Raw genomic sequence first — 15938 nt, forward strand, 5'->3', positions numbered from 1 at the left:
CATATTTAGCATACTTTGAAAGTACTGTAATGTTTTTAACTTTGTCTAAGAGTTGAGATCCAATATGTTTATTTTGCCCTCTGAAATGTGTGGTTTTCAATCTCTAGTTCTGTTCTTTGAGTTCTGCACAGAACTGAAGTTTGGTGTGGGAGGTATGTGTCTGTGTGTGCATATTGACACCTCTGGTAAACATATTCCACAGCAACTTGCTGAATTTCCTTGAACAAGGAATTTCAGCAAGTTTAGAAGTTGATGATCTCTGTGGCTTTTTATGGTGGAATTCTACATGCTTGCAAGAAAGAGACTTTAGGTTACTATTGCCTTAAATTGCTCCTTCAATTGGGACAGGCACAGGAAAGATTCGTCTCCTTTTAAATTCTCTTTGCTTTATGGAAGGAGATAGAAAAGGATTACAGCTGTACGGTACTGCATTTGTGCATGGCAGTAAACCTGTACTGCCTTCTAAGAGGTGGATCCAAAGCATCTTGGTTGAGTTTAGTTTAGAGATACAGCACAGAAACAGGCCCTTCGGCCCACCGAGTCCAGGTCGACCTGTGAGTCCACACTATCCTACACACACTTAAAAGCAATTTACAATTTTAGCAAGCCAATGAACCTACAAATCTGTACGTCTTTGGAGTGTGGGAGGAAACCAGAGATCCTGGCGAAAACACATGCGGTCATGAGTGGAACATACAAACTCCGTACAGACAGCACCCATAGGCAGGATTTAACCCAGTCTATGGCACTGTAAGGCAGCAACTCTACCACTGCGCCACCGTGCCGCCATCTGGGATGCTGAAACTGCCTGTTTCTGAGAATCATAGAATTATACAGCAGGGAAATGGCCCGTTTAGCCCACTATTTTCATGCCACCTGTTGCACCTACCTATGCTCATTCCATTTATCTGGGCCTGCTACATCTTGATGATCTGGCTGTCATCTCTTCAGTCAGCGCGCTCTGGCATCGACACCCACATAAGTTGTGTGTCAAATCAAATGGATAGCAATATATATTGCTCATAGGCACAAATGATTTACTGTGAAACTCTGATAATTAGCTGTCCGACTATCGATTAACCCCGGTGGTTCTGCCTGTTGCACCAACTGATATTTCCTGTGCTCCCTTGATTTTCACTGCAGTCACAGTTCCTGTGTTTCCTTGAACCTCTCTGGTTAATGAGAAATTTTATTCTTATACTAGAAGTGTAGTTATATCACTAAACTACACATTGTAACATCTTAAAAAATATTGTGTTAGCACATCAATCGGAATAATATCCAGTAGTCCAGATTATTTGCCAATCTACTCCCACCAACAAAGACAATGGTCATACTCTCTTTTTTGAAGCCTGAGGATGCCAGACAGTGGTATGCTACCTCGAGTTGTGTCTTGTTTCTTCCTCTTCATCATGCTTGGTCTCTTTCTGACTACATATGTATATACACTTTTTCTCTTTGATTTTAAACACCAAATAACAATCTCCTGATCTTCTTTACCCTGTTCATTACAAAAATAGATTTTGCATTACTTGTTAACCCTATTACTTTTGCAGTATCAGCTATTCCTTATCATCCTTGTTTGGTGTCTTGAAACTGGGCTGTTCCTTGAATGGTATCTCTGCACTAATTGTGCAGCACTCTGTCCCAAATGTTGGTTGTTTGCCTCATTGACGGTTTTAATATTTTTTAATCTCTTCTTCAGTATTCTGCCTCTAATTTACTTGCTTGAAGTACTGTACTTCCCTAGCAAGTTCCAAGTAAATACATTATATTTGTTCTGTCCCAAGCTATCGGCCTGCTTTCAGGATAACACCGCAGGCTAAATTAGTGCTCTTGCCCTCGCATTTTGCAAGCTTTAATTCAGTTTTAACATTTTTAAAATGTGTCTTTTTTTAAATGTAATTACCATGTTTTTTTATTACTTTATGCCTTTCTAACACATAAAATACACATTGTATTTGCTTTAACAACTTTTCCAAAACTGTCCCTTTGCAGCAACAATAATGTCAGCCAATTAAAGTAGGCATGTTTATTTAAAACATGTTTGTTGCAGGTACATCTATCAGTAATATGGGAATTATTATTGTATGGGTAAATATCTGCTTCCTTGAGTGGGAAAGAGGGATTTCAAAGGTAAACCACTGTGCCACTATATTTGAAATTGACAGGTAACTGCTACAAGACTAATGAAGCAATATTCTTTTGATCCCTTGGACAGCAAGGAGAAAAAGATGGAAAGCATTTTAAAACACGACCATAGTGCAATTCAATTGAGCATATTATTTGTCTGGATAGATGAGGAGGTGTGCACATATAGACTTGCCTTGTTTTCAAAGATGATGCATGGTGTTGAACTTGGTGTGCCAATCTTATTAAGAAAATCATTGGTGAAGGAAGTCCCGTACAGCTGGGAAGCAGGAACTCATTAACCATGTGCTCAACTTCATGCTTAAGAAGGTTCAGTATCCAAGCATGCACAAGGTGGTGCCCAGTTGTGATTAATTTGCTTGCAGAAACAATGTCTATTTTGATTAAAAAACACTCGCAGTCTGGCTTTGCATGACACATCTATACAAAGAATACAGTCAAACGTGTGTTTGCTACATTAACCCCCAGGTGGAAAAGAAAACATTGCTGGTTTACCTGTGGGTTGTACTTTTAAACTGTCCAAACTGGCTTGTAAAACAAAATCTGATATGGTTCTCTCTCTGCACACACATCTCTTGGAATCATTGACTGCAGCTGCCTTCATACTGGACCATTCGGCCTAGTGTGATCATTGAGTTTCCTTTTGCACAAACCTGTCAGGGTTTACTCAGTTGCAACATTATGTCTTTGTCACTTCTTAGCTGCAATAGTTACTAGTGTGATATTGCTCCTTTTAAGTAACAAGGGATTCCCTTTAGACGCTGACTTGTCTGGGCTTGTCACTGAAGCTTCACATTATCAACAACAATTAGCTGTCACCAGCATCATTTGCATTACTTCAATTATCAGGGTCGCTGAAGTTTTATTCTGCATTTCTCTTCTGCTTCTCCCCTTTCCCTCCCACCACTACCACATACTGCATGTAAACCATTTGAAGTATGTGTATCAGCCACGTTCAACTTTATTTCCCTGTCACAATAAATGTGTTTACTATAAATGTAAGCTTTATGTACTGGTTCTTCTCCTTGGTGATGATGAAAGGTGTGCCTCCGTAGTGTCCCACAGGAGTAAAGCATATGTCTCTCAAAGCCTGCTGTTCCATTCACTGAGATTAGCTCCACAATTTTACTTCTGTTCTCTTGCCTTTTATTGCAGTCCTTGATTTCCAGTTTTGGATGCTGATTGTTTAGATTAGTTTTCCTTAGGGGAATGGAGCCTTTTTTGTTCAAGTGAAAACAGCTAAAATGAAAACAAAATCATTGATCAGAGCAAGATGGAAGACTTGTGTTTTTGCTATGTAAATTTTACCTTGGTTTAATGCTGGGATTGTTTTTGTTTTTTTCAGATTTTTACAATGGGCCTATTCCGTACAATTGCTCTATTTTATTTAGGAAGTTTTGACAGTATTGTACGCCGCTGTATGATGCAGCAAGGAAAGTCTGAAGATTTGGAAAAGAAGGATTGACCTCCATTTGATTTGGAGCACAGGGATCAGCCCAGGGAGTTTGAACGACTGAAGATGTTTCGGTGAACAATAATTTTGGTGTTTGTCTCAATGGCACCGGGCATTGGTTGTGGATGATGGAAGAATAATTCCACAAAATAAAGTTAATATAACAGTTGTATGAGGCTGATGCGTAAAGTGGAAATTTCCATATAATTTATAACCCCTTTATGGACTGGCAGAAGTGCATGTGATTAAAATCATTAAGTGTCTATTTTTTAATGTGTTGTCTTGACACGTGCTATTTTTGTAAGTGATCAACTTCTCCCGGAATTAAAGTTAGTCTGTTTCATTTCATTCTTGCACTCTGCATTCCATGTATCACTGGAATCAGCAAATTAACTTTTTAGTCTCGGCTTGTTCATCTAACTTTAATCGTTCATGTCACAATTAAAAGTAAATTATTTTTTATTTTAATTCTTGCATGGTTGCAGTTTAGGAATTTGAGTTTCTTCTGGTATCTAGTGGGAGGTATTCACTAATCATACAATTACATTCCCCTATAATGTCTTCGTTCAAAAGCCTGATTGAAAAAAAGCAAAGTGGATTATGGCCTTGTGACTCTCTGTGGCACAGATAACAACATGATTTGAAATTGAGATTCATTAAGCAGTACTTGGTTACATAAACAATTGAACTTTGTATTACCGTTGCTGATTCCTATCAGGTGATAATTTGATGCATTACCTCAAATTTCAGTTTAAGTAATATTTTCCTTTCAATGTTTGCAGACTTAAGTTATCTGGTTATTTAGGATAAGAGAATGCTTGGGTATGAGGGAGGAAAATTCTGATATTTAAATAATGCTATCAGATCTTTGGCATCTGTTTGAAAGTATATACAAATCTTCTGTTGAATCTCAACTGTAAAATGGCTCCTCTAATAAAGAAGTGCTGCTGCAGTAATGAACTGGCATCTCTGGACTGGGATTGGAATCCACAGTCCTCCTCGGTTAGAGGTTGCTGCTGAATCAAGGATGATACCATAAGTAAGCTTGAAATGGTGTTCAAAAGAAAAACCTTATTTAACATTTTTAAGAAGTTGTGCAGCTTGTGGACACAGACTAGATGCTGGAATATTGAGCGAAAAACAAAACGCTAGAGAAACTCTGTGGATCAAGTGACATATGTAGAGGGAAATGGACAGACAAAGTTTCGGCCTGAAAAAGGATCCCGACCAGAAACCGTCTCTATTTTCTTATCTAGCATGTATGATTAAAAAAATTAGTCAGTGAGTTCTAAAAGATCATCTGTCTAATCAGTCATGAAATTTAATTGGATATTTTTTATAATTTAGTCAGCATAGCCATGGGTCCTTATTGAATTCACAGGCAAGATCTAACTTTTCCAAGACCCTAATATTAAACATAAAACCAGGAACTTCAATTTTGTACAGCATAGTTTTAAACTAGGTTTCAAATGACAGTGCCCTGAAAATTATCCAAATGCTGTAAAATCTGCATTAGTTCCCAGACATTTATTGTTAAATTTTTTAAACGAATTTTGCAGTATCTTTGAACACAGGTCTTCTGGAACATCTGTCTGCAGGGTCATCACCAAACAAGTTTCAAGACTAATTTTTCAAAACGGGCTTGTAATAAAATCCTGTTTGATTTTGGACTAACCTGGCAATCCACTTTTTTTGTTATCTAAAATAGATTAGTATTTGTTCAACCTAATTACAATACCCTCTGTAAATGGATTCTGTCCTTTACTATTATTAGTCCTTTTAGTGGTTCTTCAGTGCTGGGTTACTTTAGTATTCAGCAGCTAGTGCAATTCCTTAATTACCTGCTGTTACTCCAGCACTTTGTGTCCCTTTGAATAAGTTTACTAATTACTGTGCTGTAATAGTTTTTTATTCATCCCATTTCTCTTTTGCTGTGAATAGGATGATTGTGAGATAGGGGGTTGAAATCTGTAAATCGTGTCGGTTCTTAAATGAAATGTGGGTGTGGATGACAAGACCAGCATTTATTATCCATGAATAGTTAATCTTAAGGACAATGGAGATTCACCATTGTGAAGGTCACGGATGCAGCTTAAGATGGTTGCGTCGAGGATTCTGCTGAGGAATTTGTGCAGTTGCAAACTAGGATTGAGATGATTGGCCTCTCACTGCAGCCACCCTTAATTGTTTAAGGTATGACTCCATTCAGTGGCATTTCCCCAATGTCGTTGACATCAGTTGGTGAAGGTACGCCGCAGTGCTTCCAGGTAGGATGTTTCAGGAATGTGACCAAGAGGTCTTGTGCAAAGAGCTATCATTCCATATCAAAATAGGGTATTATTTCTATGTGCCTGCTACTTATCCTTCCAAGTAAGAGCTTGTAGATTTGCAAGATGCTGTCAAAGGAACCGAGGCAAGTTCCAGCATTGTCTTGTGGATGGTTTCGCTGTAACCGACATGTGCGGTTGCAATCAAGTGGGTTACTTTATTCCACATAATCTGAAGCTGCTTGATTACTATAAGTGTACTTGTACTTTGTGGATAGTGAAAAGACCTTTAGGGGAATCAAGTTGGATCACTCTCCTCAGAATGCCCAGTCTCCAACCTAGAGACCTTTGGGATACTCGTATAGGATTTAACTGTGCACAGGAGTTGTTTGGGCTGTCTTGTTCGAGATGGTCAGTAGCACAAATGTTACTTTAAAATCTTTTAAGACTATTTTTGTCCAAGTCTTGTGGAATGTAGCCTTGGAATGATTAATTTTCTGAGGACCTCCAGGTGGAACTGAACACTGCAATCATGCACAATCATCCCTTGCTCTTATAAATTAAAAGGTCATGGATGTAACTTAAGATGGTTGCATTGAGGATTCTGCTGAGGAACTCGTGTATTTACAAACTAGGAATGAGATAATACTCTCACTACAGTCACTTATCATTATTTAAGGTATGACTCAATTTAGTGGCATTTTCCCCAGTCATTAACATTAGCTTTATTAGGACACCATGGTGCCATATCTGGTCATGCCTCATCTGGAATTTGGCTCTTTAGTCTGTATTTAATTCGAAGTTGGGGATACCAGATATGTGGGTGACTTGGTTATAATTTAGATGTTGCGTAATTTAGCGTTGTTTTTCTGTCGTAAATAATCCCGCAACTCCCTTTTCACATACTTTGAAAGAAAAGAAAGAAAACACTAGTTAACGTAATAATAATCTTTTAAGACTATTTTGAACTAAAAATCAGTATAATTGATGCTGCACTATTTGTCTCAATGCATCTCTTCAAAACAATTAGACTTGTCAGAAGTAGAATATATACTTAGTTCTTGACAGACAGATTCATATATTTGTGCTGTTATGACCAACAAGTTTTTATTTGTGGGATTCATTTTCTGCCAATTGTTTCTAATAGTCTTAATATATCTGTTTAACAAACAACATTTCTAAAGTGAGAGCTTCCTTCAAACTGGAGAATCTATTGAAGAAGCAAAAAAGATGATCAATTCGGTGTTGTTCAGTTAATCTTGCAAATTTTGTTTTTGATAAATCAGGGAGCCTGAAGTCAGTTTTGGCTTTGTAATTTCCTCAGTTACATGCATTTTTTTGCTTTAATTGTCTGCCTTTTTATTAAATTGATATTTTGATCACCCTCATAATAACTGCTCTCCTGAATTGTCTAGTTAAACCACTCAAACAGATTGATGTTTTGACATGTTGCCAGGATTTAATGCAAGTTTCTGCATGAATTTAAGATCAATTATAGTTTCAATTAAAAGATTATCGAAGGCATACTACTTTGCATGCACTTGATATTCATCAAAGGCAAGAATTTTAACACTAGAACTGTTATTTTTGTTAATCCATTATGTACTAAAATATTAAATGGACATGGGATTTTATCCCGATACCAATTTAAAGTACAGCTATTGCCAATAGTTGCACTTGTGTTGGGAAATGCCACTCTACATAAGACATTAGATTGTTTCATCCATACTATATTGCAAGAGTGAAAATTGTCATAGCAAAGCAATATAGCTTGGCAGTTCCTCATTGCAACCATTCCCATATGGTATCTAAATATCTATATTTACTAAAGCCATTCGATAATTACAGTTGTTTTCTTGAACCTTTCCCATACTGTCTTGTTTAGCTGAATAAAACTTCGTTCAATTCAATTTGTAGATATTCCAATATTTTAGAAAAGGTATTTTACACTTGGTGATTTCCCAGATACAAATGCTTTCTAATTCACTCCTTAACTTTTTTAATGGGATATGAACATTGCTTGTCATGGAGGCAAAATTTGTAAGCTACTGCATGTAATTTTTGAATTGGTGTTAATTTTTGCCTTGTAGAATATATATCAAGCATGTGTTTTGTATGGAAACTTAGTGATTAACCTGTATAGATTTTCTATTTATGCTACATTTGAAACTATAACCCTTCTCTCTTTGATTCACTGGATAGTTTCTTTAAATTTTGGGTTTTTCACAGAATTGTATTTGGATTTAGTTGCAGACTTTTATCTGCAGTGTTAAAGAAGGGTATTTAAAAAGTTTTAAATGTGCAGCAATATAACAGAATATTTGATTATATTGTTCTGCTGCAAAATGGAAAAAATGGGAATTGTTCTAATTTTAAAATTGTGATGTAAGCCCAGTACTGCAGAGTTCACATTGACATTACAATGATTACATCCTGTGGAGGAAAGAAAACCTGGTTTGTCACAACCTGAAGTTATTTCCTTCTGCCTCTTAGGCTATTGTGTCATGACATGTGATTGGTTCCAATGGCTTCTTCTATGCAGCCTATTACCGGCTGTGATAGTGCACCACACTGATTATTTTCCTTCCTCAGAGGCTCCGGCAATGAACCTCCAAAGATGACCCAACTGTGATTTGGGATCTTGCCAGGGGAGAAATGAAGAGGGAGGAATTTGATCTAAACTTCTTTCCTCCACTATATTCATGTATCAAAGTATGCTTTAAACCTATTTGACTCTCCATTTAATTGTTTCTTTATAAAATATGTGCAGTGGTGTAAAATAACACTCTTCTAATTATTAGTGTTCCCAAAGAAAACCCAATCAAAAACCTTTGCTTCCTGAGACCTCAATAACAACTGACGTTACCCTGAATATTTTTGTATTGTTCAAAAATAGACTGAATTCCTGCTATTGTTGGTAACCGTTTCAGATATTTACTGCTAATCGTGTTCTTAGCTGTTCAATTTAAATATTCACTATATCTTGTGCTGATTTAATTATTTAATCTTCATCGATTCAGTTTTTTTTAGAAATCATAGTTTTTACTGTTCCTGAATAAAGCTGACTATTGTGAAACACAAGGGTCTTTAAGCCATACTAATAATGAATGATGTTTGTGATCACTAAATGTGGAGGTTAGATTGTTAATGTTTGTATGAGACTACAACATGATAGGAATGTTGAATTGGCATTCTATGCGTGGATTAGATTTGCCTCAAAAACCTCCCCTTTAATTTTGTAATTGTTGTTTATACTAGGTACTGCCCTGGTCTTTTACTGTTTTCTTCTGTTTATGTTCAAACAGTCTCGCTCTGTCACTTAAAGTCTTGAATTATGGACTAATAAAATATTTATTCTTCCACTTAGCATTGGTGGCATGTCATTTCAACTTCTGGGTTCAAATTCTGTGAAATGAAGGACAATTACTGTCTACTGTTTAATGTTTGAAGTACAAGTGCATGGCTTTCAATACTTTTGACAGTTTCTTTCAAAGCCACATGTTTCTTTTAACTTCTATTTGGACTGGGAACACAGATCAAATGATTAACTATATTTTATCTACTATTTTGGGAAATGTTTAATTCTAATAAAGAGTGTGTTACAGTACAGAGCGATCGATGTCAGTTGCCCCATCATTCTTAATTCAGCTCCATTTCTTTAAAGGAGCTATCTGGTTGGTTCCCAAAACACTAGATTGTTCCTCGTAGAAGGAAAATGGATAAATACTTATCTACTTTTATCACCAATTCACGTGCATTCCAAATTGGTTTAATTCAGTTCATCTTAATCTCTGTTTTATAACTAATTATGTCTACAGCTTCGTGAAACAGTTGTCTTTGGCAATTCTTCAGCTTGAAGGATGACTTGATTTTACATGGTTTCATGGATTTCATGGTCCAAAGACGTACAGGTATGTAGGTTAATTGGCTGGGTAAATGTAAAAATTGTCCCTAGTGGGTGTAGGATAGTGTTAATGTACGGGGATCGCTGGGCGGCACGGACTTGGTGGGTCGAAAAGGCCTGTTTCCGGCTGTATATATATGATATGATATGATTTGGAGATGATGCATGAGGTCAATGTGGGAATCACAGACTTCCACAGATGGAGGTCAGGATGGGGCAGGCTTGATGTGCTTCCTCTGTTGTCCACCCAGTGCCTCATGTACTCTTGATGCATGAATTCAAGCATTGGGTATAGTGTTGATGGCTATCAACACCATCCTAAATGCTTGTCTACTATTTTGAGCAACCCATTCAAAAGTTAGAAAGGAATTTGCATTCTTTATCAAGATGGCTCTCATCATTTCTCTCCTTCATTTGCCAGCAATCCTTTGTGCTAGAATCTTTGACTGTCAGTCCCGGGAATCTGTAGGAAGGAACTACAGGTGGTGATTTACACTGAAGATGGATACGAAATGCTGCAGTAACTCAGCGGGACAGGCAGCATTTCTGGAGGTAAAGGATGTGTGATGTTTTGGGTTGAGACCCTTCTTCAGACTGAGTCAGGAGAGAGGGAGACTAGAGATATGGAAGGGCAAGGTGTGAAAATGACAGATCAAAGGTTCATTGGCTGAGGGGAAGATGACAACGAAGCATACAATCAGTAAAATTAATCAAAAGGACAGTGAAACTAGTCAGAGAACTAGGGTGGGGGAGGGACAGAGAGGGAAAGCAAGGGTTACTTGGAGAAATCAAAATTCATTCTGCTGGGTTGTAAGCTGCCCAAGCAAAATATGAGTTTTTTGTCCTCCAATTTGTATTGGGCCTGCAAGTGGAGGAAGCCCAGGACAGAAAGATCAGTATGGGAAGGGGAGTTAAAATATTGAGCAACTGAGAGACCACCTAGGTTTAGGTGGACAGAGCGGAGGTGTTCAGCGAAACGATCGGCGAGCCTGTGCTTGGTCTTGCCAATATATAGGAGTCCACATCTAGAAGGTTTGTTCACTGAGGTGATACGGGTAGAGTTAAAAGCAAATAAATGTGCAAACACTAGTGGGATTGTACTATCGGCCCCTGCCAATAGTCAGCAATATAAAGGAATGGATGTATATAGACATATTACCGAAAGATGCCAAAGCAACAAGTTAGGCTTAGTGAGTGGCTTTAACCTAATGTTAACTGGGTCTGGAAGCAGATCTTTTATGTTTGAATCTGGGATTTTCTTTCTTTATCTGCATTCAGCAAAAATATTCTAAGTTATGCTGGCATAATTATGGTTTGGCTCACAGTCTATAATGTGTTATCAAGGTGAAACCGACAGTACCATTTAGAGTTTGCTTTTAAATATGGACTCCAAATGTTGCTGTCATGCTTCAGACTTTTGAGATACAGTTGAGATACAGAGTGACAGAGATCACAGCTGCTAGGTAGACAGTTTTGCGCCAGGCTGATTCTCAAACACCCTTTTCCTCGGACAACAAAGGTTTTTGCTGCAGTAGTGAGTTTGTGGTAAGTTTCATCATTGATGCCGTTTTTCATAAGATACGCTCCTGAGACATACATAGTGGTCCATGTTTTCCATTATTCTGCCATTAACATTCACTGTCAGGGGCAGGCAGTGAGAGGAATTATCTTGCCTGAGGTGAAAGAGCACCAGAATCAAAGTCAGCCAAACCTTCATGGTCAATCTATAGCGTGTTTTCTTTTGCATTTGGAGCAGAACAACGCTCTTTAACTCATAGAGAGGAGGTGGGCCTTGCCCTCTGGAAACCATTAAAAGGCGAAGCACACTGACTGGTTGCCTCTTGGCCTGGGTCGGTAGCTTGAATGCCCAGGATGAAGGAGGCGACAGTGAATGGTAGACATTGCCTGGTCCAGATAAGAGTTCCCCACATTCGAAGATACCTACAGGAGGCACTGTCACAAAAAGGCAGCCAATATCATCAAAACATCTACTGCCCTGCCCAAGCTCTGATATCAATTACTGTTCGGAAGGTACTACAAGAGCTTGAACAGTACAACTTCTTCCCAGCAATGATCAGGTTCTTGAACGTTAACCACTATCTCAGCAACTACAATCTTCTATAGACTGCTTTTTGTTGCTTGAAAGATTTTGGTTTTGCACTATGATGATTACTTGCTATTACTGTTATTAATAAATGTTATCATTGCTTATGTATTTTTGTCATTGTGGTCTGTTAAGATGCAGCAATAAGAATTTAACTGTTAGGTCACCGGTACATTTGCCATTTAAAAATGTTTGTCTCCTGATTCTGGACTTGAATCTTGACCCATCCCTCCACCTCTCCAGGTGCTTTCCCTTGCGACTACACGGGGTCCTTCTCCTGTGCCTACACATGCCTTACCTCCATTCTGGGGCCCCAGCAGCTCTTCCAGCTGTGACAGAAGTTTACATGCACCTCCCCCAGCCTTGTCCTTTGCATTACGTGTGCCCAACATGGCCTCCACATTGGTGAGAACAGACATCAATAAGGCAACCACTGCGCTGAACACTTGCACCCTGTCCACCGGGGCGTACTTTAAAAATGTAGGTTCAATAAGTGCTTTTTTCGCAACGTTTTCGGTCACTAAGTGTTTCTCACAGCGATCTGTAAGTGCTTTTCGCAACAATGTAGTACCCTGTCCATCGCTAAGTGCTTTTCGGTAAGTGCTTTTCGCCGGCACGACAGGGGGGGGCTGGTAGGGAAAGGGGGGTGGGGGAGAGTAACGGTAGGGGCCCCAGTACACTGCTTTGCCCGGGGGCCCTTAATGCTGTAAAAACGGCCCTGGTATAAACCCTTTCCTCCATGATTTGACCAGGCTGTGCTGCATATTTCCCACCAGCTTATTGATTGAATCTCTTAAATTGCTTTATCTAGATTAGGACAAAATGAATATCCTGCAATTTCTCATTTGGTGTGTGTGCACTGTTTAGCTTTGCCACACTGTGGCCCTAGAGCTTGCAAGCATTTGTACAAATCAACCTGTAGTTAGCCACCAGATGGCAGCAGTTCTTTACTCCAGCATTTCAGAATCTGTTGCGTGCTGGTCAGATGTGGTTCATTATCTAATAATATAATGTAATAAAAAGGAACTGCAGATGCTGGATTATACCAAAGAGAGACATAAAATGCTGGAATAACTCAGCGGGTCAGACGTACATATTTGAAGGTTAATTGGCTTGGTATAAATGTAAATTGTCCCTACTGTGTGTAGGATAGTGTTAATGAGCGGGGATCACTGGTCGGTGCACACTCAGTGGGCCGAAGGGCCTGTTTCTGCACTGTATCTCTAAACTAAATAAAATATCTGTAGTGTGCAGTCAATAGACATTCAGTTGTTCATTAGCTCAACATATCAGGAGGGGTACAGGTTTGAGTGGTTACTAATACATAAAACCAATCTATGCTGTGGAAGCACAATGCTGCTATAACAGTTGGTCCTGGTGGTTCTTTACCTTACTCTCACCTGATGCAGTTTGAAGAATAAGCACAGAAACAGGTCCTTGGCGCCCATGGCGACCAAGATGCTCCATCTCCATTAGTCCCACCTATCCATGTTTTGCTCATATCCCTCGGAACCTTTCCTATCCATGTACTGGAACACATATTTTAAATGTTTATTGGAATTTGGGGAGCAGGAGTGGGGAACTAATTCTGGATGATTAGCCAAGATCATATTGAATGGTGGTGCTGGCTTGAAGGGCCAAATGGCCTACTCCAGCACCTATTTTCTATGTAACAAGGCAAAAACAGAGGAGAGTAAGCTCAATTTTGTTTCCAATTGTAAGCAAAAATATTATTTTCACAGCAGGCCACATATGTGGAGGCAGGAATAGGTGATTTTAAGACTCAAGACCCAGGGACCTGGAATCAATACTATCAAATGTTCAGAAATTTCAAATGCAGTCAACATAATTGAAACAATTTCTAATGTCATCTTTCATCAGCTGCCTCACTGGATTCACAAACCGCTTCATGAAGTTCCACTGGACCCTCACACACAGTTAAAGTGGAAGCCTCACTTTTGCATCTTTTCATGCTCTGCCAGTTAGTCAAACATTTAGGCCTCGTGACCCAGAGACATACAATATTACCTAAAGTGTTCTCTTCTATGAAATGAAGTTATGCTTCATTACAGCCAGCAGTGACTGACCATAAAGGAACAAGCTCTGGTGGAATACCCAGGGAGGAAACAGCACCTGGTGTAAATGGAATTATTGCAATTGAGATGAGCTAGCACTAGGGATAATACCAAGGAAGGTTATTGCATTCAGTCCACCTCTAGTATTCCCACTTCTCTCTCACCACCATACCACCGTTTTGTCTTTCCTTTTACAATTAGCCACAGATGACAACATAGCTTGACAGTGGTATAACAGTAAATAAGAGTGAAGATGACACAATCGCTTGTTAAAACTCCCAGCCATCAATTAATAACTGCTATTTGGAGGGTATCGTCAGATGGGATCTGCATGCATTGACTCACTGGAAAACAAACGGTTGTAAAATGTAATCATCAGACAGTAGAACATAACGGCAATCTGTTGTTAATATGGTACAGGTTCCTCATTGCTATTGAAGACGTGTGTACTATGAATGGTATACGATGGAGCATTCAGCTCTATGTGTCCAAAGCAAGCATCAAATCAATGTTTAATGTTGTTCAGTTATGATCAAACTCCTTTGCAAACATCTGGTGTTGCAACACATGTGAACACCTCATCAACGTGGCAGCTGGCAACAGGCGTCACCAACGTCTATGCACATATTCAGCATCACATTGGAAGTCAAGTCGTCAAGTCAATTTTATTTGTATAGCACATTTAAAAACAACCCACGTTGACCAAAGTGCTGTACATCTGATTAGGTACTAAGGAAAAAAAATGAAACATACAGTAGCACGCAAACAGTTCACAGCGCCTCCTCAATGAGCCTCAAACACTAGGGAGTAGAAATAGGTTTTGAGCCTGGACGTAAAGGAGTCGATGGAGGGGGCAGTTCTGATGGGGAGAGGGATGCTGTTCCACAGTCTAGGAGCTGCAACCGCAAAAGCGCGGTCACCCCTGAGCTTAAGCCTAGACCGCGGGATAGTGAGTAGCCCCAAGTCGGCCGACCTGAGGGACCTGGAGTTAGAGAGGGGGGTTAGAAGATTTTTGATGTAGGGGGGGGGAATGTCCATTTAGGGCTTTATACGTGAATAGGAGGAGCTTGAAGTTGATTCTGTACCGTACAGGGAGCCAGTGGAGCGAGGCCAGAATCGGGGTGATGTGGTCCCTTTTACGGGTACCCGTCAGGAGTCTCGCTGCGGCGTTTTGGACCAGTTGCAGGCGGGACAGGGAAGATTGGCTGATCCCAGTGTATAGGGAGTTGCAGTAGTCTAGGCGGGAGGAAATGAAAGCGTGAATGATTTTTTCTGTGTCGTCGAATTGGAGGAAAGGTTTGATTTTAGCTATGGTTCGAAGTTGGAAGAAGCTGGCTTTTACCACAGCGTTGACTTGCTTATCAAATTTTAATGTGAAGTGAGTTCAGCTTTCTCCCCCCCCTACTCCAATCAGTCTGAAGAAGGGTCCCTACACAAAATGTCACCTAAACATGTCCTCTGGACCTGCTGCCTGACCTGTTGAGTTCCTCCAGCACTTTGTGTTTTTTTGCTCGTGATTCCAGCATCTGTAGTTCCTTGTGTCTACATTTGCCAACTCCAACCAAGAAAATGCAACGGCCTGCACTTGGCATTCACTGGCATTAGCCTTGCTCAATCCTCTACCATCAATATCCCGGTTGCCACTTGAAGCTCTCATGTAAACGTTGCAGTTGCAAGAGCGGGAAAGATGTGTGTGTGTGTGTCAAGTGATTCACCTTTTCCTTCCCAATGCTTTCCCATCATCTGTAAAACACTAGTTACAACGGAATATTCTTCACTTGTCTAGACCACTGCAACTCCAATCATATTCAAGAATCAGAACAAAATGGCCCAATTTAGAATCATTGCATCCAGTATTCTGGATGTTAAGCTGGTTTCTCATCAGTAGCCTGTGATTGCAGAACATATCATCTTCAGAATACACTGCAGCAATTTGCTGACTTTTTTTTCAGTTACGTCTTACAAACGACCATCGCTTCACAAA

At 39.5% G+C, this 15938-nt stretch overlaps 1 protein-coding gene across 1 annotated transcript in view; it reads left to right on the forward strand.

The window, feature by feature from the left end:
• The window catches only part of kdsr (3-ketodihydrosphingosine reductase), a 32556-nt gene extending 23231 nt beyond the window's left edge, over positions 1-9325 (forward strand). The window contains exon 10 of the mRNA XM_078420276.1: positions 3497-9325. Within this exon, the coding sequence (XP_078276402.1) occupies positions 3497-3616 (120 nt within the window). The 3' untranslated portion in view covers positions 3617-9325. The remainder of the gene's footprint in view (positions 1-3496) is intronic.
• The last annotated feature ends 6613 nt before the right edge of the window (positions 9326-15938 follow it).

The sequence above is a fragment of the Rhinoraja longicauda genome, chromosome 2 (assembly GCF_053455715.1).
Source record: "Rhinoraja longicauda isolate Sanriku21f chromosome 2, sRhiLon1.1, whole genome shotgun sequence".
In the NCBI taxonomy this organism is placed as follows: Eukaryota; Metazoa; Chordata; class Chondrichthyes; order Rajiformes; family Arhynchobatidae; genus Rhinoraja; species Rhinoraja longicauda.